Source organism: Hirundo rustica, chromosome 27 (assembly GCF_015227805.2).
Source record: "Hirundo rustica isolate bHirRus1 chromosome 27, bHirRus1.pri.v3, whole genome shotgun sequence".
Classification (NCBI taxonomy): domain Eukaryota; kingdom Metazoa; phylum Chordata; class Aves; order Passeriformes; family Hirundinidae; genus Hirundo; species Hirundo rustica.
In genome coordinates this window covers 1,359,420-1,384,239 of record NC_053476.1, presented here as the reverse complement: position 1 = coordinate 1,384,239, position 24,820 = coordinate 1,359,420, and the positions used below count along the sequence as shown (strand labels likewise).

The window sequence follows — 24,820 nt, the reverse complement described above, 5'->3', positions numbered from 1 at the left end:
GTGGGACCGGTGGTGCTGAGGCAATCCCGGGGCAGCTCCCACGGATGGGCAGGACACAGCTCCATAGCCAAGCTCCAGAGCCCTTCCCCCGTGGGTGCCAACGCCTGGGCCCGCAGCCCCCCGCTCAGCCCAGAGCCCCCACACCAGGCTGCCCCGGCATTGCCAGCGCCGTGGGCAGCCCTGTGCCTCAGCATGCCCCTAGACCCGCTCTCTCGCTCGGCCCCGATAAACTCGTTAGCGGCGGCCGAACGTCAGCCGGGCGGGAGCGAAGCGCCAAATGCGATTACGGCCCCGTCTCGCTCCCTCCTTCCACCCCCGGCCCCATTTATCGCGGAGGCGGGCGGGAGGCAGGCGGAACTGGCGCTTATCTCGGCTGAGAAATCCCGCTCCGGCCCTGATTTATGGCTGGCTGCGAGGGATTCCAGCGGCACTGCGCAATTACGGAGCATTTAGAGCACGGAGGGGTCAGCGCTCGAGTACGGCTCCCCCAGCTCGGGGTAGCCAGGTGGGCGCTCCAGCTCAGGGATGCTCCCTGGGGCTGCACAGGTGCGTGACCTGTGGGTGCACACTGGGGCTCAGGGGAGGACAGGGGTGGAAGAGTGCCTGGCCCCAAAAAGAGGCACCTGCTGGCTGGGGACACCCTGGGAAGGTCCCTGTGCCTAAGGGATGGGACAGGGGACAGGCAGGACACTGCCTCCCAGGACCAAGGCCAGGCAGGAAGGTGGGAGCATCCTGGAGGATCCCAGGGATCACCATGTGCAGGAGGTGGCCGGGGGCTGGCAGCGCCCACCTTTCTCTAAGTGTGGGGACAAGCAGTGGCAGTGGGGACGGGGGTACCCCAGAGGGAACGTGCTGGCCACAGAGAACCACAGCAGGTCCGGGATCACATCCTGGCAAGCCAGACCCACCCCATGGGGTGCCCAGTGCCAACACCGAGCCACGGCCCTCCCAAGGAAGGTGACGGCAGGGCTGATGCTCCAAGCAGCTCCTGGAGCAGCTCAGGGATGTTTACTGGGAAAAGCAGGAGCGGTGGGCAGCTCCTCCTGCGTGTGCTGAACTTTACAGAGCGCAGCCGTGCCCCGGCATAGGAACAGCCTGGGAGCAGGCTGGGGAGAGCCACGGGACGCAGAGCAGCTGCTGTTCAGTGTTTTATTAAAACAGAAGTGAAGACCCGGCACCCGCCTCGCCCAGGCTTGGCTCTCCCGCTGGGAAACTGCCGCCAAAGGAAGCTCAAACAGCAGGAAATGAGTTTGAGCAAGGGAGAGCCCAGGTCGGATCAGACCCTTGGAGCCAAAGCTAAGGATGACCCATGAGTGAAGGCCACAGGGGTGAGGAGCAGCCAGCTCCATGCGAACGAGGTGCTGTCCTCCCCCTCACCGATTTAACAAGTTTCCACTAAATCAACACAGAAGAGGAGAAATCCCAAGTTTAAATTTGGATTAGGAGGGCTGAACTACAAGGAATCACCCAGGGGACACTGGAAGCAATAACAGGTGCCTGAGAAGGCACCCACCTAGGGATATTGTCCTGGAAGACATTAGCGAGATTCTACCCGAATAAAGTGAGATTGTCCCAGATTAAAGTGAGATTGTCCCCGATTAAAGTGCCTCAGCTCACTGAAGAGACCCACATGGGGACAAGGGTCTCATTCCACAGAGAACCTGAGCAGGGAGAACGTGCCTGAAAAAACCTCTGGTTGCATTCACCTTGGGAAGTGTGCAAGGAGACGCCTCATGCTGCTGTCTGCATTCAGCTGGCAAAGCTCATTAACAGAGGCGGCCTTTCACTGCCCTTTTCAAACGGGGAAATTCAGGCCCCTTCCCTGACTAAGAGAAAGGTGAATTAAGAGATGAAATGCCGGATGAGAAGGAACACCAGCCCTCCAAAGCCGGCGAGGGCCGTGCCCAGGGCCAGCCGTGCCCAGAGGAAATCCAGGGAATCCTCGAGGCGGGTGTGCAGCCGCAGGACCTGCCGGCGCGTGCTGTCCCGGTCCCCGGAGTTGTCGATGACGTGGGTCGCCCACTTGCGCTTCTCGTCCAGGGGCAGCTGGGAGCTGATCCGAGCTTCGGCCTCGGCCGCGCTCAACCCGCTCCTCTTCATCAGCCGCAGCAGCTGCGTGGGGGGGTCACTGCCGGGCGAGCACGGGGCTGAGCCGGGGGTGGGGGGGAACGGGGGATCTGCCTTCCTCGGGCAGCAGGGGGAATGACTGGGATAAAGTGGGAATGAGAGAGGTGCCGCCTGTCATTTCTGACAAAGTCAGCCTGCACTTGGATCAGCAGAGCCACAGCTGCCTGGGCCGTTCTCAGCATTCACACAGCCTGTAACAGTGCCCCAAATCCAGCCCCGATAGAGCAAGGGTTGTGCGAGGCCCAAAGGCGGTGAACTCCCCTCTGTGATGGTGCCAGGTTCCAGGGGAAGCCCAGGAAGGTCCTCATGCACTCCAAAGGGAGGTGTTTTCTCAGTGGGCTTGAACCTTCACCAGAGTGGAGGCACACGATGGTCCCCTCTGAGAGATGTGGCATTGTCCCTGTCCTCATGGTTCCTAGAACACTTACCAATAAACCAGCACTGTGTATTTCATTAACCTGGTCAGCCCACGGGTCTCGAAGAGCAGAGGGATGTCCAGGATCACGTAGCGGTAGCCTGTGGAAATGGCAACATTCCCTAAAAAAGGGAAGAGTGTTAACCCCCATTCCCAAATCCCTCATGCTGCACACACACCACGGCCAGGAAAAGCAAAGCAAGCAGGAGCTCTACAGCTCCACAGTGACAGCCGAGCAGAGCCTGCTGGCTCTCCTCCCTCTCACAGGGAGGAAATGGTTTCATTCCAAGTTTCCAGAGGAAAAAAAAATAAAAAAAACCAGCCCTAACCTGGTTGCTCCAGACCAAAGGTGAAACTGCAGAAATATAATGAGGAGCTGAAACGAGGAGCTGAAATGAGAGGAGCAGTGCCTGGCTGGCAAGAGCAGCAGCCGTGCACTGTGCTGGCCTCTCCCGGGAAGCAGTGCCCACAGCAGGATCTGCTCTCCACTCCTCTTGTCCAAGACTCCACCAGGCTGCAGCCATCTGAGCCAACATTTCCCTGCTCAGCTTTCCTCCCTTTATGAAAAGCTTTGGCTAAACAGTTCCTTTTTTCCAAGGAGAGCAAGGAAATCCCCGCAGACCTCCTGCAGCTGTGACACTGAAACACGGGGGAGCTTCCAGGCACAGCCCAAGGGCTGAACCCTCACCAAAACTGGCTGAGTTTGGTTTAAAACCTCTGTCACTGCAGGGAGCAGAGCTTGTCACAGTCAATTGCTGTCCCCCTGGTTCTGCCCGTGCCTCTGCCCTTGGTCAGTGTTTGGGGAGGTGGGAGATGCCCTGCTGAGTACCGAGGAGAGGGTGAGAGGAGGGGAAAGCTCTAAGTCAGGACTTCACTCTCCTGTGTGTCCCCCCATCATGGGGACACCTTAGGTTTTGTTGGCATTCCCTCTTTATAACCACCCCTAAAACCAAACTGCCCACAGCAGGTAAAGTCTTGACAAAGACATCATCATCCAAGGAGCCACCATTCCACCGGCATCTCTGCCCTGAGAGGCTTCTCGCTGTCCTCTGATTTGATCGATCAGAGCTTTCCTTACACAGCGATCCTCAGAGACAGCATCCAGCTATCCCAAATCATTAAATCCTGACTAATGAGGACAAAGCAGCCTGCTGAAGCCACACAGCGCTCTCGCCGAGGGCCAGGACAGCATCCGCCTCCTGAGCCCGCAGCCCCGAGTTCAAGACTCCATCTCTGGCTCCTGGCATTCCTGCCTGTTGCTTCCTTTGTGCTTCCTCCTCCTCACCCTGCAGCAGAGCTCGGCCCCGTGGTGCCCCGGCCTGCTCGGCTCTCACAGGGCTCAGCTCTGATAAGCACCACGAATCCAGACTGACTCTATTAAAACATCCGTCTGTCTACACGGAGACCTCCGGAACAGCTGGTGATCTTATCTGGCATTTCCCCAGCCCAGCCTGACAGCTGCATTTGTTCCATTTATCAGGGGGAACACGGGACTTTGGAAGCCACAGCTGTCAGCCCATTCCTCACCTTATCGACACTCAAAGGGCTCCACAGCCTGCGCTGAAGCCGGAGCAGGCTGGGGGCAGGGAGGGATATTCGGCCGTTTCGGGAGTGTGACATTATCCGGAGGGTAATCTCAGCGAAGCTGCTCCCAGGCCCAACAGATACACTTTAAACCACAGAGGAAAGCGGTGAAGGGCAGCAGTGAAAGACAGGAGTGAATCAGGAATGAATCCTCCAAACACTGACACCAAAGGCCACCGGAGGCAGAGCACAAAGGCTGTCACTCAATGTCCCTTCCCTTTCTCTCTCATCCCTGTCCCTCTCCCCACATTCAAACCAAAGGCAGAGGGAGCAGGGGTGGCTCCTGCCCAAGGAGGAGTCCTGGCAGGCCGGACATGGCCTCTTACCGAGTACAAAGTACTTCAGGACCTGCTTCAGCATCTCTTTCAGGATCTCAGGGTGGGTGATGGAGTTCAGCAGCCGCCGTTTCTCTGGCTGGGAGAAGATAATGTTTCCCAGAGCCTCACGATTTATCTCGCCGTTCTCCAGGAGGATCTCGGTGCCAAAGTGCTGCAGGATCTGCTGATGGGCCTTGGAGTGGGGCTGCACCACTGAGAACATCAAACAGCCAGGGTGAGAGCCAGTTTCACAGCACAGTCGGTGTTTGCATCAGCAATCGCCTTCAGACAGGGTTTGCTCATTAACTAACGGAGCTGCTGCTCCCCTGGCAGCACATCTGCCTCCAGCACATCTGTCCTGGCACCACATCTGCACAGCCTGGCAGCTCCTGCCAGAACAGCCCTGCCAGCCAAGGTCCCTGTGAGGGCTGACACCCGGGAGATCAAAGTCCTGCAGACATTAATTCAGCAGCACAACCCTCCGGGCACGTGCTGCTGCACGGGGTGACGGGTCAGCAGGGCGGGCAGGAGGACACGGTGATGGCCACAGGCCAAGGCTGGGGCAGGAGCTGGGCTGAGCCAATTCCCACCAGGGATTGAGCAGGGAGATCCTGAAGGGACCAGGACCAGCTGAAAACTTCAGCACTGTGTGGATACTCACTGCTGCAGCTTGGCTCTGGATGCGGCCGAGGTGTTGTTTTGGTTTTTTTTACTGTCTTTCATATCAGTCACTAAATTCTTCAGGAAAATGAACACAAAAACCTTCTAAAAGCTCAATCCCCAATCAGCCCTTGCAGGAGCTCTGACGTTACAGGAGTGTATAACTTTAAAGCCACCCCCCCAAAAAAAATCACCAACAAAAAGGATTAAGCAATAAAACCATAATTAAGCTCCAGCTGAGGGTAACCACAGCGAAGGACAGACCGCAGATAATCATCTCTCCCAAATCCAGGAACATTGCCACAGGTTGTAACCTCAGGCCAACCTCATAAAAGTCTTTAAGACCAATTTTTTTCTCCCGTGGAATATCACATGGAGGCAGTTTCAGGATGGGTAAAATCCATATAGTAAACAAACACATATAAAAGGAATTGCTGCAAAATAAAGTGACTGGCAGAAAACTTTCACAGAGTATCTGCAGTGTTTTCCTACCGTCTCCAAGGGCTTTTAGCACCTCCAGCAAATTTCCTGCACCTCCAGGGGGATTACAGTGCAATAAAATGTTAAAGCATCACAGCTTTGAGTGGCTACACAGTAAGTTCTTCACCAAACAGAAAAGCTCAGGCACTTCCAAATGACACCACTGCACCATGGCTCAGCAGCAGACCCCAAACCTGCTGCTTGCAGGATCCACAGCCCTCAGAATCCCAGACTGGTCTGAGGGGAAAACTCATCCAGAGCCACCCCCTGCCATGGGCAGGGACAGCTTCCACTACCCCAGGTTGCTCCAAGCCCCATCCAACCTGGCCTTGGACACTTCCAGGGATGGGGCAGCCACAGCTGCTCTGGGCACCCTCTGCTCTCCTCATTATCTTGGTGGGGTGAGGGGATTAACATCCCACAGGTAATCAGGGAAAACAAGGTCTGCTCTGGTCCTACTAAGTCAACAGATCTGGGGTTCTGGGTCATTTCTCCAGCCCAAGCAGCACATTTGGAGAACAGCAAGAGGCAGTTGTGCAGTGCAGGAACACGGACCAAACTCCCCCTGACCTGGGATCTCTGGAGCCTCTTTTTTTTTTTCATAATTTTTGAACACATTAATTTAGTGGTCTGATCTCTCAGTATCACCAGAAAAACAACATCCAGCAGAGAGGGACATCCTCTTTCAGCCACCAGAGTAACTGAGTGACAGGATGGGTGTCCTGGGGCTCAGGGGGTGTACTGGACTAGCCAAGGGATCCCACTTTACAGGGAACCACATTTATTTTTGCCCGGAGTTGGATTTCAAAGCTGGGAAGCAACACATGCCAAGGGATGGAAACTCAGAGCACAATCTCCCCACGGTGTTTATTAGGTCATGATCTTTTTTTTCTTTATTAAAAAGATATCCTAGTTCCAATCCCCCCCGGGGCAGCTGCTCCGCAGTCCCGCGGACTGGGAAGTGGGAGGGAAACCCTTCTCCGATGTACCCAGAGCACCCTCTGCCGTCAGCGCTTCCCGGCAGCGATCCCGGTTGTCAGGGGAACCTCGGGGAGCAGGACCGGCTCTGGAAAACTCACCCTGCCTGGCAATGACATCGGCATCGATCACGGCACAGCCCAGCTCCCGCAGCACCGCCACCACCGTGCTCTTCCCCGATGCGATCCCACCCGAGAGTCCCACCAGGAACATCGTGCTCTGCAAGGGAAGGAGGGGAGCTGGAAAACGTGCCAGGACAAGGCCATTCTGTTCATGCTGAGCACATCAAATATTTAGTCTCAAACAGGCTACTTCATTCAAAGCTCATTTTTCTACTTTCTCAGGGCATCACTGAGACATCAGCTGGATTTTGGCACCCTCTGAGCTGGGTATCCCTGTTCCACAGGCTGGAGGACAGTGTTGGATTAAACAAGGCTTCTCTGGACCCCCCTAACTCTGATGAGCCACTTGAGCCAGCCCTAAATTCCTCCAGCTGGTTTATGTGCAGCTCCAGCAACTCCTTCCCCTTTACCATCTCCACTCATCAAACCAGAGTCCCATCTACAGCACCCTGAGTCATGGAATCATGGAATTATTTGGATTGGAAGAGCTCTTAAAGCCCATCCAACTCCACCTCCTGGTATGGGCAGAGACACGTTCCACTATCCCAGGGTGCTCCAAGCCCTGTCCAGCCTGGCCGAGAACACTTCCAGGGGCAGCCACAGCTTCTCTGGGCACCCTGTGCCAGGGCCTCAGCATCCTCACAGGGAGGAATTCCTTCCCAGTATTCCATCTGGAAGTGGGAAGCCACTTCCCCTTGTCCTGTCACTCCAGACCCTTGTCCAAAGTCCCTCTTGGAGCTCTTTTAGGCACTCAAAGAGGCTCTGAGGTGTCCCTGGTCGCCTCTTCTCCAGGTGAACACCCCCAGCTCCAGCCCGGATCCAGAGCGGAAGTGCTCCAGCCATTGAAGCATCTCTGTGGCCTCCTCTGGACCTGCTCAGAGGAATCAGGAAATTTCTGGCAGGTTTGTGAAAGGTGACCCAGGAGCAGAGGAAAAGGGCAGAACCCAGACAATATCTCAGCCAGGACTGGGACACACGAGAGGAAGAGCCCCGCTCAATCCCTGCAGCCGCGTATCGCAGCTCAGCCACCTCTGACAGCATCGGGACCCAGGGCCCACAAGGCACTCAGTGAATCCCATTCCCACACCACTGGCAGCCCTAAGGACAGGGAGATCACAGCTCTGAGTGGTAAACTGGTGTCTGTGAGCTGCCAAACACGGCCCTGAGCATGGATCCACGCTTGCCCTTGAGGCCGGGAGGGGGTTGGTAACGCTGCTCCCACAGCTCCTGCACAGACATCTCCCTGCTCAACGTGGACCTACAATCCTCTAAATCCTGCTTGTGTGCTCTCAAAACCAAAAGGTTCAGCCACACAGAGGCAGCTCTGGAGAGCTGAGGGGACTACTGTGAGTATCTGCATCCCAAAAATACAACAGCCTCAGCAGGCTGGGAGCAGAGTCCAGCGTCCCTCCTGCAGCCCCAGCCCAGAGCGTCCGGGCCTTTGTGCAGCCGAGTCGTGCAAACCCCAAGGACAGCAGCTCTGACTTTGCTGTCACCCCATCCAGGGTAAACCTCCCACAGCCCAGCCTGTGGCTGTGGCAGCTGAGGAGGAATTGGCTCCATCACCTTTGGCCAGAAGCCACAGCCTGCTGGTAGTCACCCTTTGGCTTCCCCTCACCCAAATCCTGCTCCCTCCTGGTAGCCCAACCCCAACAATCTCAGTCACCATGGCTCTGGTCTCCCCCCTCCCTCAAACATCACCAGCCCCCCAAACACTCTGCACATAAAGGAGTCAGGTACCTACTGCCCACACCGTCCCCTGAGAGTGGCACCCAAGGACAACAGGTGGGAACACGGCGCTGCCGGAGGGCTGAGGATGGCTGAAAACACAGCACCTTTGGCTAGAAAACAACAAAAGAAGGCACTTTAGTCATAATTCAGTCCTACAAACAGGACCCCAACCCACAGTCTGGGGGGAAGGATGCGTTGGGCAAGTCCTGTGGCAGCTGGAGGCAGCTCAGCAGAGGGAAGGAGCAGAGCTGGAGCAGGAGCAGCAGCTCCTGCCAGCAGCTCAGGCAGCAGCTCCACCGAGCGCCGACCCAGCCTGCAGCAGCACCACGTGCTCCTTCCCTTTTCCAGACACCAGGACAACAGATGGGGAAAGCTCCAGCAGCAACAAGGGGGGATCCAAAAGGAATCAGAGAGGGCCAAAATAATAACGGCAAATAGCAGTGACTGGAGGGGCTGATGTACAGCCTAAGAGGACCTGGACCCCGCAGGGAGCGTCTCTTACAGGGGACTTGGAGTGACAGAGGGGCTGTTTATTTATCCCAGCAGGTTAAAATCCTGCCCTCCCACCTGGACTTTATACTCCCAGTGCTACAGCCTGTGAGGGGCAACACTGCACCAGGAGGATCCGGATCATGGCAGTGGAGGCTCCGTGTGCCTGCTTTGTAAAAATACACTAAAACTCTCCTGCCCTTGGAAACACAGGGCTTTAACTGCAGCAACCCCGTGTTCTGGCTTCCAGCCTCAGCTAGGACTTGCTCCCAAAATCCTGCGCTTTCTGTCCCTCTGTTGCATGCCTCCACCACAGGAATTACTGCAGGGGGAAAGCAGCCCTTGGAAGGGTTATCCTGGAAACCAGGGCCAGCCGGGGATCTGAGCACTTGTGCTGTCCAAGGGCCTGCACAGATCTCAGGCATCAATATTTAACAAGCTCAGATTTGAACTGCACACGAGGGGAGAGGCCAGCCCGCTCTTGCAGGTGTTACCGGCAGGAGCCAGAACCAGTTTTCCCCCAAATACGCCATTTTGGGGGGATATATTTGGCGTGTTCCATCTAAACCAGACATGGGGAAAAACAGAACACGAGCCACAGAGGCTGGTCAGGCTGGAAAACTCAGTGAGCTGTTCCTGCAGTGAGGAATGGGGAGATGCACCCGGGGCACTGAGGAAATATTTTTCAAGCAATTAAGTGCCCAAAATTTCCTATGTCCCGACTCCTGCGGGTTTTGAGCACAGCACAAGCTGTCAGGCTCAATCCATCCATCCGGCAAGCACAGGGATTGGGGATAAAGCAGGACCGTGTCCTCCAGCACCATCCTACACCCGGCCCTCCTCTTGAGCCCATCCTCGTCTCTGGCTGGGGCAGAGAGAGCTGGTGTTTGGCTCGAGGAGGCTGCAGTTAATGGAGAGAATCACCAAATACATCATTAATTGGCGAGGAAAGAGCCGCCGACACAAACACCTCGACCCAGCCCGCGGGGTGCCGGAGCCACCATGGCCCCCGCCCTCAGCACTCACCCTCTGCCCGGCTTCACACGCGCCGCAGTGTGCCGCGCGCCTATTGGCTGGCGGGGAGCAGGGGCGTCTCTCCCAGCCAATCGGCGCCGCCTTCATTAGGCTCGACCCACTCCTCAAGCCGGAAGCGGGCGGAGACGCGAGCACCGCGGCCTCGGCGGGGAACGGGCGAGCAGAGGGACGGGCCGCGGCTCTCCGCCCGGCGGGGCATCCACACGGCTGCTTGGTGTGAGGGAGTCCTCCCGCACCGGCACCCCGCCCCTGGACTCTCACAGAGACGGACGGGAATTGTAGTCCCAGCCCTAGCGCAGCCCGGCCCTCGCCTGCCCACGCAGACTACCACTCCCGCCATGCCTCGCGGTTCACCGCCCAATCGCGGCGCGCTTTGTTGCGGGGGTGCGGCACGCGCGGAGGCCCCGTTCAAGATGGCGGACGACAGTGAGACAGCAGTGAGGCGGCCACCGGCGAGGTCTCCGCGGCCGGCGGCGGAGGAGAACGACCACGAGCATTGCAGCGACTGCGAGAACGAGGCGGAGCATGGCTCCAACCGGGGGTGAGCGGCGGCAGGGACCGCGTGCCACGGCGGCTGCCGGGCCCATTGAGGCGAGGAGCGGCCGGGAAGTGAGAGGCGCCCCGCCCCTCGGGTGCGCTGATTGGTTGTTGGGCAGCATCCCGGGCAGCGATTGGTCGAGGCTCCGGTCAGTCTGGCGGGGGGCGGTGCCCGTCACGCCCGCTGCGGGAGCGTGTCCGAAGCTCAGCGGGGTCGGGCGCGGCCGCGGCGTGGATGGGTGACAGCAGCGGTGGCTGTGGGGCGGCCGGGACGGGGCCGCGAGTGCCTTTTTTGGGCAGAAATAAGCCCAGTTAGCAGCTCTTCCTGGCCTTGGCTTAGGGTGTGTCTCCCCACATTCCCTCTGCCCTCCCGCACAAGCCTCAGCCCATGCGTGGCATCTCCATCCCCGCGGTGACACCCAGGGTGGTGGCACAGTCGGATGCGTGATCCTGCTTTCTGGAGCGTATGGCATCCCCGTGCCCTGGAATCATCCCGGGTTTCTGCACACTCATCCCGTCGTTATCCTAAACACAGCCCAGGGCTTTGCAAAGCTCTACCTACATTGTCTCGTGGTTGGAGGAGTGCAGCCTCCAGAGGTATGGAACGGTGGAATAACAACAACAAGGCAGGGAGCGAGCACAGGCAGCGAGGCAGGTTCTTATCTCAGTAGGGAAGAGCTGGAATGCTTAACGTAGCACCCTCATTACTCACTGCCTTAATTAATACGGTGCAGAGCTGCCTCACCGTGCCTGGGATTTGCGGGAGAGGCTTCGTCCTCATTCCTGCTGGGAATGGGAACGGCAGTGTGGGGCTTTCCAGAGGTTTCCGGCGGTTTTGCACTTTGTTCTTCCTGCACCTGAGCCTCACTGCTCACCTGGTGCTGCTTCCCCAGCCCTGCACAGCAGAGACCGTGGGCTTGGAGAGATCTCCTTCCACCTGCAGCTTTCCACGGGCAATCCCGCCTGCCCAGGAGCCAAAGCGAATAAAAGGTCACACAAGAAATATCACAGAGGCTTTTTTTTATGACAGCATAGCTGCCCATTTATATTTCATTTGCCTCCTGGATGTGGCACCGCGTCTCAGTTTAATTGGTTTAGCCGTGCTTGGGGAGATTTTTATTTTCTTTCCCTCTGACATGATTAGGTTTGTGCAAGCCAGAGCCGAGCAGAGGAGACGCGGTGCTCAATCACCGCTGCTCCCCAGCCCAGCAGTGGCTCCTGCTCTTTTGCCAGGAAAAGGTGTGTTCAGGAGCCCTCCTCGAGTCCTGGTGTGGGCATCACTCTAGCCACCTTGGGGAGCTGGAGAAGCACAAGCAGCGTGGGTAATATCCAATAGGAAATAGTTTGGATAGCTTGGGAATAACACCAAAAGAGTGGCTGGTGGGCACAGCCGTAAGGAGTGTGAGGCAGGCTTGGAGGTCTCTGGCAAATCTCCTTTACCCCCCAAACCCACCAGGGAGAGACCAAGTAGTGGGAAGGAGGATGGTTTTCCAACAGGATGCACAGTTATTAATTCTGTTGATTCCAAACCTTCCCATGACACCAGGGTGTGGGAGTGTTTCCGGTCACCCCAGTGACACTGTCCCCAAAAACAGGGCAGGGCTTTGAGCTGCCAGGATTTGCAGAGCCACACTCGGAGCCCTGCCCATGCCAGTTTGTGCTGGGAGTCACTGGATCTTGGCGCTGAGGTTTAAAACATGAAAGTGTTCCTTAGTGAAAGCAATACTTCCTTTCCTTTTAAGGACAGGAAAGAGGAATTGAGTTTCCTCAGCCTCAGTCCTGTGTCAGCCCTGGGATGTGGCAGCACTGCTCTCTGCTGTGGCTATCCAAGCTGATTTTCCAAAGAAAATAATCCCACTTTGCTATTTTTCATATTCCCCTTTGTATGGAGAGAGCTTCTGCTGTGTCCCTGGTGGCTGTGGAGGATTTGTTCCCTGGTTCTGGAAAGGCAGGAACATTGCATGGGCTCAGCCTGGTGGGATTTGTCACCTCACAGGCAGTGAGAGTGGTGGTGACAGCAAGGATTGGAGTGTCCCAGTCCCATGAAACGGTTTTATTGTTGTCAAAACCACCTGGGGAGGCTGTTCCAGGCAGGAGGAGTTTGGGAGTGCCCTGTGGCACAGCTGGGGTGTGAGGGGGCAGAGGGGCAGCTGTGGGTTTGGCAGTCCCTGCCTGCACAGGAAGGGGTTCCTGGGACAGGCACTGAGCTCCAGCACGTGGGGTTCAGCTGTAGGTGTGAGGAGTGTGCTGGTGGCACGCTGGGCTCTGGGAGCTGAGCTCTGCCATCTGGAGATCCTCCCTTCCTCCCTGCCACAGCCCCTAACAAGATTACAGAGATTACAGCCTAAGCACCATGCCTGATTAGCCCCTGGGGTGGCAGAAGGATTTTCCAGCACCTAAATATGGAGCAGGGATCTACTCCTTCTCATCTGACACTTTCAGCCTCCCACCAGGCTGAGGGAGCTGCTCACAGCTGGAGTTGTTCCCCTTGTGCTCCTCCCTCAGGTTTGGGATCCTCATGGATCCAGGGATAGATAGATGGGTGCTGAGCACCGGTTTGTTACTGGGTGGGTCTGGTGTTTTCCAGCCTCTAGAGGGGCCGAGCACAGTCAGTCTGAGCAGGTCTCACCCTGAACAAGCGCAGCCGCTGTCTTTAAGTGATTCCAAAAATGTTCACCCAGGTTATAGGGGTTGTTTTTCAGGCAGTGGTTGGTGCTAGAGCCTTTGCCTTCAACTCATAGAGCCACCTGGTAACAAGAAAGGAGAGATTGGAGTGCTGAGTAATGGCCGTGGAGAAGGGAAAAGTGTTTTCCTTAGGCAAAAAGAGACCATGGTGATCCCACAGGAAACTGGGAGATGTTTTGCACAGTGCAGCCAAGGTGCCTTTGTCCAGCTACTTCATCTCTCAATGCACCCCGGAATGCAAAGGCATATGGGAGGAAAAAGGCCTTAAGTGCAGCTGGGATGGCTGTGGGCTGTTGGATGTGAGCTGGGCTGGCAGCTCACCCTTCCTGGGGGTGAAACTGCTCCAGCCCTTTCAGCTTCATGGGTCAGGCCAGCTGCTGTAGCTGAGATTTTGGATGGTGGTGGCTTGTCCCAGGACACTGGTGGGACATTGTCATTAATTTGGGGAGTATCTAGAGGGTGCAGCTACCCTGGAGAAAGAAGATATTTGTTTTCCTGAATAGATTTGAAAAAGAAAATAGCTGTAATTGTTGCTTCTCTGGGTGTAGTGAGTGGGACCTTTAGGTTTGCCAGCATTTTCCTACGTGCTGGTGACTCCTCTGCCAGGTTGGTTTTCATCTCCTGTCTGGAGCAGGGCCCTTCCCCAGGCCATGCCACCTGGAATGCAAAACCTCATCCCACCTTCTGCCGCCCTGATTTCTTCCAGGTCACGACAGCTTTGCTCATAAATCAGGGAGGAATTTTCTCAGCGCTTTCACCTGTGAGCCCGGCGTGGTTGGGCCGAGCTCATTAGCACCAAGCTGGGAGTTGGCAGCTCTGATTTATGAAGCAGAGCGATGCCGACAGTGTGAGGGGAGCATTTTGTCTGTTACAACTGACACCTGCAGCATCCCAATGTGCAGGTGAGCTGGGAACATGAGTGTGTCCCCTTTGGAAGGGGCAACTTCCAGTGTCAGTCCTTGAGGTGTGCTCAGGAATTCTCTTGGTGCTGTCAGTGTGGGGTGTTCAAATTGATAGGAAACGGTTTGGATGTGTTTATTGCAGCTCCAAGGTGGCTTTGCTCATCCCAGGACTTCAGTGTGGCCAGGATCTGCCCGTGCTCCTCCCCAGAGAGTTAAAAAAGCCATCACACATTTGTCACTAAAATCAATAGTGGTGTCAGCAGCGCTGTGCTGGGATTGCTGCTGCTGTCATGTCCAAGAAGCATCTCCCAGGGGGAGGCAAAGCCCTTTCCTGGCAGTGGGAGGGAAGGTGAGATTCCCCCCAGGGACAGTTCAGCGGCTCCGTGGGATGCTGGTCCTTGGAGCTGCTGGTCCTCAGAGCTGTGGCTTTGCTCCTGCTCCTCTTCATGCTCTTCTGGAGAAGAGGTGGGGGATTCTCTTCACCCCCTTTTTGTGGAGCAGCTTGCCCTGAACCGCTGCTGTTCCCACACCAGGAATGCTTCCCGTGTCCTGGTGTTCCACACAGGCTCTGCTGGTAGATGAGAATCCTTTTCCCCAGCATGTGCTGTCTGCAGAGTCTCTGCTGCTGTTCAGGTTTTACCCAGAGGAAGAGCTTCCCCAGCCCAGCATCTCTGTGTCCTGCAAACCATCCTCCTCTGCTCCACAGGGCAGTGCAGCCCATCACGTTGGATTTCTATGCTACACCCACAGGCATCTCCCAGCTTCATCCCTCAAAAAAATTCTCCATCCACTTTTCCCTAGTTTCATAACCTCGCTGCTCAGCCTAGGGATTGCATTGAGTGGTTGGGTTGGAAAGGACCGTGAAGATTATCCAGTTCCACCCCCTGCCCTGGGCAGGGACACCTTCCATTTCTTCAGCTCTATTCTCCGCCCAGCTCCTCCTTGTTCTGGCCTTGCTGAAATAAATAGTTGGATGCTGCTCCAGCATATTTTCCAGCACGTTTCTTCTTTTTTTTCCTGCTCCACCCTCTTCACCACTATCTTGTGTTTGGTAGAGACATTAAACTGCTCAGAGGTGAGCAGTGCTTTTGTGGGGAGGTTGCAGGCTGGTGCCTCTGGGCAGGTCAGATCTGTGGGGTTGTCCCTGCTGTGAGAGTTGTTTTGGGGTGCAAGGAAGGGGACACCTCTGTTGTAGAGCACAAATGCTCTGGCTGTATCCTGACCCTGCTGGACAGCACTGAGGGACAGGACAGAGCTGAGCCAAGTGCTGGCACCCGCTGACCCCAGCTTGCTTTGCAGGAGACCCCTCATGTGCTGGCAGAGCTCTCCTGGCCCTGTATCCCTGCCTTTCCCCTCTCATCCCTCTGCTCAGACCTGCTCCAGCCTCTCCAGGATGGAATTTCCCCCTGAACCCTGACAGTCTTGGAGGCTGTAGCCAGCTCCCAGCTCCCCCATAACATTGCCTGTCCTGTGTCAGGTCATCCCGTGCCCGTGCAGGATCACGAGGTCATCATGAGATCCCATCTGCCATGCTGGGAGCAGACTCCTCTCCTGTGTTTTGGCATCAGGATGCTGCTGGAACAAAGACCAGGCTCAGTGAGGTTTCACACCAGCAGCTGTTTGGGGATGATCATGATCTGGATGTCCAGGGCTGCCCCGCACCCATGGAAGGAGGAGCTGTGCCCTGGCATTTCCCACCCTGCACTCCCAGAGATTTTTCTCCTCACTCTCAATTTTCCAGCTCCAGCATAACAATTAAACATTTTCCAATAAACAGCCTCATCTCCCTAGAGCATCACCTCTGCAGCTGAGGTGACTCTTGGCACAGTGTCCTTGGCCAGCGACCTCTGTGGTTCCTGGACCTGCTGTGGGGCCTTATCCCTGGGGCTGCACCAGTGTTTGCTGCTTCCACATCTCCCCTTGGGCCTGGAGAAGAGGAAAAAGCCGAAGCTGGGCATCCCACCACTGCACAGGGTGGATCTGGGCACGGCTGGCAGAGCGGAGGGTGTCACAGTGGGGATGTCACCTGCAGCACAGGGCACAGTCCCCACTGCCCAGCAAACCTGTGGGCTGGGAGGTTTGGGGCTGGTCTCTTTTTGGGAGCTCACAGGGACTTCTGTGCCGTGGGGTGGGCGCTTGGCTGCACCCTCCGTGCGTGGAGTATTCCCCTTTCCCGGAGACTTGGGCTCGGCAGGGAGCCTGCATTTTCTTTCGAGTGCCTCAGAAACCAGACAAATATTCTCCCAAAAGGAAAACCCAAGGCTCCAGTGATGTTGCTTTTGTTCCTCAGGGGCCTGAGTCCAGCAAATGACAGCGGAGCCAAAAAGAAGAAAAAGAAACCCAAACGGAAGAAAGAGAAAGGAGGAGGAGACCAGCCCGACCAGGCTCAGGACCAGCCAGTGAAGGTGACCAGCCCCTTCCCGGAATCCTGGCTCCCCCACAACAGCCAGCCCCATCCCAAACCCCTCCGGTGTTACTGGAGAGTTCTCAGCCCTGGTTTTAGGCAGCTGATTGCTCAAAAAACTTCAGATTTAGAATGATTTCCTAGTGTGGCTCCATGTGTGGGAACCCCTGTTGGTGCAGAAAGCGTTTGCAGAGCGCTCTGCGGATAATGCAGTCCTTGGCTGGATATCCCAGCCAGTTCCAGGGTCACACTGGCGCCTCCAAGTTGTTCTTCCCAGACACCAGCTGCCTGTCCAGGCAGGAGCTGCCACCTGCCAGCTCTGAGTCCTGAGCAGCAGCACGGCGGTGACATCTGCTGGTGTTGATCTTTCGCTTGATCACAAGAACAGCATCTGGGGAGAGCAGGATCTATCTGAGCCCTCTGGGATTTGCCTGATCCTCTCCAGCAGCCAGTGACTGGGGAAGCAGCATGGGACACGCAGGATGTGACCCTCCTGGCCCTCTTGTCCCCTCTGGCAGAGGACACACTTCAGCAGAGGCTGTTCTCTGTCTGATGCCCAGTTCCCATCCAAATATTTTGAATATTTTGTCCATCTGACTGTGCAGAGCTTTAAAATGGGGCTTTGTGTTTTTCAAACTAAATTCCTCAGGGATCAGAGAGGAGCTGGGGTTGGGAATTCAGTGCAGAGCCCTCCACCCTGAGGAAGAGGAGGATGAAAGTGTCTTCCATCTTGACTCAACCTCTCTGCCTTGTCCCAGTCCCTGGTGTCCAGGCACTCCTGTGGAAGCTGCAGTTTGTGGCTACAGGATACAGCTCTCCAATGAGAGAGAAAAGCCACTGAAGGAATCCCAGTACTGGGTGTGGGTTGATCCATCTGTCTCTGCAGGGTGTCAGGTGGGGAGGTTTGCTCCTGGGGCGCACAGCACCCACTTACCTGAAACTTAAAGCATTTTCAGAAAATTCTTCCATCCCCTTTGTCCCTAGGAGTGCCTAGAAACCAGATCTAGGTGAGTGGCAGGTGGCTGGTGAAAGGGTTCATCCATCCTATCAAGGGTTGAGGATGGGAAGGGAGGTTCCTGCCTGCTCTCCCTTTCCTGGCAGCACCCCACGACAGGATCAATTCCCCTGGAGGATCCCACATTGAGATCTGGTGGCTCAGCTTACTCATTTTGTCTTTCCACCCTCCTTTTCTACCCTCAGGTGAACTCTTTACCTGCTGAGAGGATCCAGGAGATTCAAAAAGCCATCGAGCTCTTCTCCGTAGGTCAGGGCCCTGCCAAAACCATGGAGGAAGCCAGCAAGAGGAGCTACCAGTTCTGGGACACACAGCCAGTGCCCAAGCTCGGTACGTGCAGCCCCTCGGCGTCCTGGGGGCCCTGGGGGAGGCCTTGTGCTCCCCAGGCTGCTCCAGGAAGCCCTCAGAGAAGCCTGGAGATGCTGATCCATGGCCACCAAGTGAGTCCCTGCCTGGCCTGGGCTTCAAAGGCACCCAAACCACTTCTCCACCATTCAGCAATGGGGGCTACGTGGATGGGGAGGGTCTGAAGAGCTCCAGGGGGACAGAGAGACAAGGAACCACTTCAGACATCTGACCTGATGCCTCCTGCATTTGTGCATCCCTTAGTCCCAGTCCTTAGCCCTGGAGTTGGGTCTCCCCAGCTCTCTGGACCCAAGGTTCGTGTGTGGTGTTGCCACTCCCTGTGAGTGGTGTTGCCACTCCCTGTCCAGCTCTCCCCTTCCTGGAGGCTGAAGCCTCCCAGACAGAGATCGTGGTGGGGAAGGAAACTCGGGGTGAGTCAGGCCCAAATGGGGCTGGGAGCAGCTGTGGGAAGCAGGTCCAGTGCTGAGCTGCTGTGGGAAATTTAGATCTGGCACCTCCTTTCTCTGCTGAGCTCACACCCCTCTCTGGCACGGGCAGGAGCTGCAGCTGAGTCGGGAGAGGGAAAGCACAAACATCAACCATCTCCACCCACGCTGCCATGAGCATCTCAGGATGGGGGAGCCCCATCTCGTGGTCCCCTCTTCCCTCTGAACATCTCAGTGGTGCTTCCCAGCTCTGGTCCTTGCTCCAGCCCTGCCTCTTCCTCCAGTGATCTGCCGCTGACACCACGGCAGGAGCTCTCAGCAGGTGTGCCAGGAGAGCTGCCTGGCTGCAGAGCACTCATTCCCAGGCTGGTTGGGGTGTCTGAGATAACTTTACTTTAGTCTCTCCTCATCTGCATCCCCTAGAGCTCAAGGGAACTAGAGAGTGAGTCCAAGCCCGCAGTTTCTAGATTTATCCAAAACTTGTCATGGCTTCAAATTTCCTGTCTTCGTTGTTTCCCTTCATGAGTTTGTGTCCCTTTTGCTGCAGATGCAGTGTTTGATTCCCATTCCATGTTCGCACCACTCTGAGGCCTTTTTGGGTCTCAGAAACTTTGCTGGGAGCAGCAATCTCAGCTTGTAGTTGGGAAGATCACAGTGAGGTGGCACATGGTCATGTGAGACAGCAGAGCCTGGTCTTGCATTTGCCCTTTATTCCAAGGATGCTGGACATGGGAAACATCATTTCTGCTTGGGAAAACCCTGGGGAAAGGGTGGAAGGTGTCTCCTGGGGAGTGGGAGGCACAAAGCAGCTCGTTCCTCCCAACACCAGGGTGGTGGCTGTGCCTGGCTGCCGGCCACTCGCCGTGTCCCAGCACTCCTGGTGTGCTCTGGCACCCGGCATTATGGACACTGGGCTATTTAGGGCTGGATAACAGAAGTGCTGTGGGATTTTTGGGGCCAGATCTCAAAACAGTTCAGCACCTCCTCAAAACAGAGAGGGCAGCCAGGGGTGAGCGTTTCTGGAAGCTGCCTGGGGTGGGTGTGAAGGGGGAAGGTTTTGCTCCTGGCTTTCATCACCTCCCCATTGCTTGGAAACCTTTTCAATGCCTTTTTAAAGGAATTCCTATTTAGCACAACTTGCTTTTCTTGGCAGCACTGAAGTGATGCTGCTGGACCGACATCCCCAAGAAAGCCAGAGCTCAAGCTGACACCTCCTGGCTGAATCAGGGCCTCAAGGAGTCAGTGGTTTTACAACAAAAGTTGTGTTGTTCACTGCAGCTCTTCTGTAGGCACAGTGGGCAGGAAACCCTGACACTTGCCAAGTGGCAGTGGCCAGAGCTGGCAGGAGATCACCGTCCCATGGAGGGGCTCACGGGAAAGTGCTGGCCCAGGCTGGGGCTGTGGGGATGGGGAAGGATCAGGCATCACGTGTGGAGCTGGAGGATGTAGCTGTGCCCGTGTTTGGTCACCCAGTGGGCTGCAGCATTGCCCTGGAAGGAGTTTTGACTCTCTGCCCATTGTCATATCCCAAACTGGGTGGGTGGAGTGACAATCCCTGTCTGCCACTGTGGGGCTGGGAGACATGAGGCACGTTGGACCCCAGACTGAGGTGCTGTGGAGACTTGGCCTCACACAGTAGAGAAGTTCTTCAAGGCTCCCTGCTCTGTCTTACAGGAGAGGTGGTGAACACCCACGGCCCGGTGGAGCCGGACAAGGACAATATCCGCCAGGAGCCGTACACCCTGCCCCAGGGCTTCACCTGGGATGCCCTGGACCTGGGGGATCGAGGTGTGGTGAGTACAGGCAGCTCAGCGCGCGCGTGTTGGAGTGGCTTGGTTGGCAGTTCAGTGCTTGGGCTCTTGCAGGTGGTTTTGGGGATGGAATGATGTCCTTCCCCACAGTAGGTGACCCTCTGGCCCTGTCACACCATCTCCTTGGGTTTGGGTGGGTCTGACTCCCCCCACTGCAGTTCCCTTTTACCCATCCCACACTGGGCAGCTTGGCCTGGTTTGTTCAAGGAGAGGTAAGGATGCCTGAAACCTGGAGTTCTCCTGTAGGAAGACCCTCTAGAGCGTGACCCCCCTCCCTGGAAGATGACACTGGGCTCCCCTGTGTCCTGCTGCTGCCCCTGCTCTGTGTGGCACTGGTCCAGGACCCCGGAGCAGAGGCATGGCTGCACATGGTGCCCCAGTGCTGTGGCCACACATGGAGTGTTCAGGGTCCTGTGTGGGGGCAGCTGATAGCTGAGTAACCTCCTTAACCTCTGTGCTCTGTGCTGCTGCAGCTGAAGGAGCTCTACACTCTGCTCAACGAGAACTACGTGGAGGACGATGACAACATGTTCCGGTTCGATTACTCGCCCGAGTTCCTGCTGTGGTGAGTGGCACCAGCGGTGCAGAGCAGGGGTGGGGGATGCTGACAGGCCTGATCCCGGTGACAAGGCTGCAGCTGCCTTTGCTTATCCCACCTCCCTTCTTGCTGAAATGTCCCTTCCCCATCTGTCACTGTGTACAGTGTCCCAGGGACATGGGGAGAGGCGCTGCCACCCAGCCCTGCCTGCCTCTGGCTCCTTCAAGATATGGGAGCTTAAAAGTGGACTTTTTTCCTCTTTGGTTTGATCCCTTAAGTGTTTGTGAAAATCCTAGTAGCTGAGGAATTCCCCGGTGCTGGAGCTGTGGGATGCAGGCAGCTGCCAGCAGTTACCCTTGGAGTCCTGTTGCAGCAGAGCTGCTGTTTCCTCAGGGTGTCCCTGATTTGAGGAACAGAGATTTCCTCCTGTGTCCCTAGTGCAGACTGGCTGTGGGGTGCAGGCATTGCCCTGGATCCCAACAGTCCTTGTCACATCACTGTCACTCTCTCATCCTCTTGCAGGACTCAGGGTGTCCCAGGGCGGGGTGGGAGGCAGGAGCGGGGACAGCAGGGACCTTGGGTGGGAGGTGACTGCTGAGGAGTGTCCCCTCCCCAGGGCACTGCGTCCTCCAGGCTGGCTGCCCCAGTGGCACTGTGGGGTCCGAGTGGTCTCCAGCAAGAAGCTGGTGGGATTTATCAGCGCGATTCCAGCCACCATCCACATCTACGACACGTGAGTGCTGCTGCATTTCTCATCCTGCCCCTTGCTGGCACCTGGGGCTTTGTGGGAGTGCTGAGGGGGTCTGGCTGCATTTTCCTCCCCAGCCCACAGCCAGACCTGCACCCTTCAGCTTTGCAGATGTTTTCCTGCTTGGAGGGGAAGATGGGGGATATTTAAGGGTTGGCAGGGAGGTTCTGAGCAGGGACATCTTGTAGTTAACCATTGTGAAGGCTGTTTTTCTCAACGAGGTAGGTTAACTCAGAGCTCTGGCTTGCAGAAGTCTCCCAGGGCTAAATGGAGATGTGGCAACGTAGAATAACCTGAGCTGGAAAGGGATCGCCAAGTATCATCCAGTCCAGGTCCTAGCCCTGCACAGGGCAGCCCAACAATCCACCCTGTGCCTTGGGAACATTGTCCAAACTCTTCTGGAGCTCTGGCAGCCTTGGGGCTGTGACCATTCTCTGGGCAGGAGGTTCCCTGGACAGTGCCCAGCCACCCTCTGGGGCAAGAACCTTTCCCTCATATGCAAGCTGACCCTCCCCTGACACAGATTCAGACCATTTTCCCTGGGAATCCCTGGGTAACAGCTTAAGGGAGGGTTCTCCAAACCCAGCCCCTGCCCCTTCCCTGAGGTGTTGACTCCTCATTCTCTTGAAGGGGTTTGGAGGTCGATTGCCCAGGGTGTTGGTCTGATCCTCCCAGGTCAGGAGAGTCAAGCCTCATGCTCTGCATTGTTTCCTCCCCAAGAGAGAAGAAGATGGTGGAGATAAACTTCCTGTGTGTCCACAAAAAGCTGCGCTCCAAGCGGGTGGCTCCGGTTCTGATCCGTGAGATCACGCGGAGGGTGCATCTAGAGGGAATCTTCCAGGCTGTTTACACTGCGGGAGTGGTGCTGCCAAAGCCTGTGGGGACTTGCAGGTGAGTGTCGGTGGCTCTGCCAAGATTTCTGTCTGCAGACCTTCCCTTCCCGTGGTCCCCTCTGTGGCCAGTAGAGTGTGTGGGGTTCCCCGGCGCAGGAGAGATCCCAGCCCAGGCTCTTCTCCCACGCTGTCCTTCCAGGATTAAGTGCAGTGGCTTTGCTAAAGCTGCTCATGCAACACGGGAGCTGAGGCTTTGGCAGCACAGGCACTTCAGAGCCGTGTTTCTCTCTGTGGGGAGCTGCTGGCCCGATGTTCTCGCTGGCAGCCACGGGAACCTCGTGGCCCTGCAGCCGCCCCGCTGCCCCAGAACGAGTCTCCCACTGCCAGTGTGTTTCCGCAGGTATTGGCACCGCTCCCTGAATCCTCGGAAACTCATCGAGGTCAAATTTTCCCACCTGAGCAGGAACATGACTATGCAACGTACCACGAAGCTTTACCGGCTGCCCGAGGTGGGTGCCAGCCGGGAGCAGAGCTCAGGAGCTGCTCCGCTCTGGGCAAGGGGAGAGGCACAAACATCCTGGTGGAGGTCAAGTCCTCTGCCTGGAGAACCCAGGGTTTGTTCCACGTAGTAAATGACTCTGTCAAGCAGTTGTGCTTTATTTAATCTTTATGTATTTTTTGCCTGGGTACCTGCATTTTAAGGGCAAGTTCTTGCAGTTAGAGGACCCTGTGAGCTTTTGTTTGCTGGTGAGTCATAGCCTGTCGTGCTGGTAAAACGAGCAGGCAGATGTGACAGCCTTCATCTGTCCAAACACAGCCTCGGTGTGACCTTGGATCGGGTTAGTCCCTCACTCTTCAGTCACACTGATCAGTTCTGGCACTGCAGTTGTCCTGCTGGGGGAGTTGCCCAGCTGGAGATGGAAGAGAAGCAAACAAACAAACTGCATTAAAATTGCCACCACCCTCCCCAAGCTTGTTGGCTCCTTTCTGTCAGCCAGAGCTGCCCCCTTTGGGGTGGAAAATGCTGCTTTCATGCTGGGCAGCTCCCAGCTCCTGCCTCCCACAGCCACACAGGCTGCAGTTGCTGGGCTGGAGCTACTGGTTTTTGCACAGAAACTCAGCCCCAGAGCAGATCTGGGCTTGCTGAGCCATCCCAACCCTAGATTAGTAATTGAGGCCAAGTGGGAATAACATCTTGTGGAGCCTGGGACACAGCTCCCAGCCTGTGCCCGCTCTGAATGGGAGCAGGAACCTGGAGGGAAGCAGAGTTTGTATCGTTAGGGTGTAGGAGACCACTTCCAGTGGGACCTAACCTGGCACTTGGGGACTGGGGACATGCTGTGCTCTCTGTGATCTTTGCCATCGGTGTCACAGCCGATCCCATCCATCCTCTGCTGGGCCCGCAGGGCTGGGGGGTGAAAACGAGCTGATGTAAGCAAAGAGTGTCTCTGTGCTGCTCGTTGGAGAGCCCTTGGGTGATGAAAACCACTGTGCAAGCCATGAAACCACTTGTCCCACTTTCTGCAGACTCCCAAGACTCCCGGCTTGCGGCCCATGGAGCACAAGGACATCTCTGCTGTGCACAAGCTCTTGACCGAGTACCTGAAGCAGTTCCACCTGACACCCGTGATGAGCCGAGAGGAGGTGGAGCACTGGTTCGTGCCTCAGGAGAACATCATCGACACCTTCGTGGTAGAGGTGAGGGCAGGAGCAGGATGGGAGGGACGTTCTCCTGGGCTTTTGCCTCTGCTGGAGCTGTGGGGGCGATCAGGGAGGAGCTCCATGCCCCTCCAGGATGGGAATTTGCTGGAGGATTGTGCCTCCATCCTGGACCCTGAGTCTCCCTGCAGCCATTACTCCAACTGGGAGAGCCCCTCTAAGGCTTTATCGCAGCCTGACATGTCGTGGTGTCACTTCTGCCTTGCAGAGTGCCTCTGGAGAGGTGACAGACTTCCTGAGCTTTTACACGCTGCCCTCCACCATCATGAACCACCCGACTCACAAGAGCCTGAAAGCTGCTTACTCCTTCTACAACGTTCACACCAAGACACCTCTCATCGACCTCATGAGTGACGCGCTCATCCTCGCCAAGTCGGTGAGCGTGGGGTTTTTATCTCCTTTTCCTGTCTTTGAGCTGGGATTAAATGCTTGGGAGATGCAGTTCATATTCGGACTCGGGTGTTTATTAATTCTTATCTATAGTACAGTCTCACAAGCTGTGAGTTCTAGCTAACAGAGTGAAAAATGACTCTATCTCTTAACTCCTTCCAAGGTCTTTTAAGCACAAGTTGTCCAATTATGAAATGACACCTAGGTTATTTTTATTTTTAACCCAATAACCGACCACCCATGGTCCTCAATGCAGATTTTTCTACCCATTTATAATATACCACCCAAACCCAGGAAGAAGAAGGAGAAAGAAGAACTTCAGCCTACGCCCTAAATATATTAAAGCCTTGAACTCTTGAGTTTTCTACCCTGTGATATTACACACTTCTATCCAAACTACACAGCCATATCACTCAATTTTGGAAGCCTGTTCCATGGCCTCAGGTCAAATGTAGTGCTCTCTTGAAGGCCAGTGCCTGTTAGCGCAGAAAGCCGGAAAGTGTCAGGGT

The 24,820-nt window shown here is 56.1% G+C and overlaps 2 protein-coding genes across 7 annotated transcripts in view; one reads left to right on the top strand and one right to left on the bottom strand.

Annotated features, from left to right (window-relative positions):
- Positions 1 to 1,141: 1,141 nt before the first annotated feature.
- On the bottom strand, positions 1,142 to 10,194 carry DCAKD (dephospho-CoA kinase domain containing). 6 transcript variants are annotated; one of them, XM_058423639.1, is made up of 6 exons: positions 9,930 to 10,194; positions 8,424 to 8,524; positions 6,663 to 6,780; positions 4,453 to 4,656; positions 2,556 to 2,664; positions 1,142 to 2,206 (listed from the first exon to the last, which is right to left on the bottom strand). In XM_058423639.1, the coding sequence occupies exons 3-6, from the start codon at positions 6,772 to 6,774 to the stop codon at positions 1,843 to 1,845; spliced, it is 789 nt and encodes a 262-aa protein (XP_058279622.1). In that variant the 5' UTR covers positions 6,775 to 6,780; positions 8,424 to 8,524; positions 9,930 to 10,194; the 3' UTR covers positions 1,142 to 1,842. The 6 variants fall into 6 exon arrangements, with proteins under 6 accessions (XP_058279622.1, XP_039942972.1, XP_058279624.1 ...); XM_040087038.2 differs by having other exon boundaries at positions 1,142 to 2,128; XM_058423641.1 differs by having other exon boundaries at positions 2,556 to 2,643.
- Positions 10,195 to 10,230: 36 nt separating this feature from the next.
- Positions 10,231 to 24,820, top strand: part of NMT1 (N-myristoyltransferase 1) — an 18,483-nt gene continuing 3,893 nt past the window's right edge. The window contains exons 1-10 of the mRNA XM_040087037.1: positions 10,231 to 10,479; positions 16,353 to 16,467; positions 17,667 to 17,811; positions 19,947 to 20,065; positions 20,557 to 20,648; positions 21,238 to 21,354; positions 22,090 to 22,260; positions 22,603 to 22,711; positions 23,730 to 23,900; positions 24,130 to 24,297. Of these exons, the coding sequence (XP_039942971.1) occupies positions 10,277 to 10,479; positions 16,353 to 16,467; positions 17,667 to 17,811; positions 19,947 to 20,065; positions 20,557 to 20,648; positions 21,238 to 21,354; positions 22,090 to 22,260; positions 22,603 to 22,711; positions 23,730 to 23,900; positions 24,130 to 24,297 (1,410 nt within the window). The 5' untranslated portion in view covers positions 10,231 to 10,276. The remainder of the gene's footprint in view (positions 10,480 to 16,352; positions 16,468 to 17,666; positions 17,812 to 19,946; positions 20,066 to 20,556; positions 20,649 to 21,237; positions 21,355 to 22,089; positions 22,261 to 22,602; positions 22,712 to 23,729; positions 23,901 to 24,129; positions 24,298 to 24,820) is intronic.

Bases quoted from the DNA above. Each gene is read 5' to 3' on its own strand.
- DCAKD (XM_058423639.1), bottom strand. From the start codon at position 6,774: ATGTTCCTGGTGGGACTCTCGGGTGGGATCGCATCGGGGAAGAGCACG. The intron at 4,657-6,662 runs GTGAGTTTTCCA...TGATGTTCTCAG, and splicing joins CGATGTCATTGCCAGGCAGG to TGGTGCAGCCCCACTCCAAG. The intron at 2,207-2,555 runs GTAAGTGTTCTA...ACTTTATCCCAG, and splicing joins TACACAGTGCTGGTTTATTG to TCATTCCCCCTGCTGCCCGA.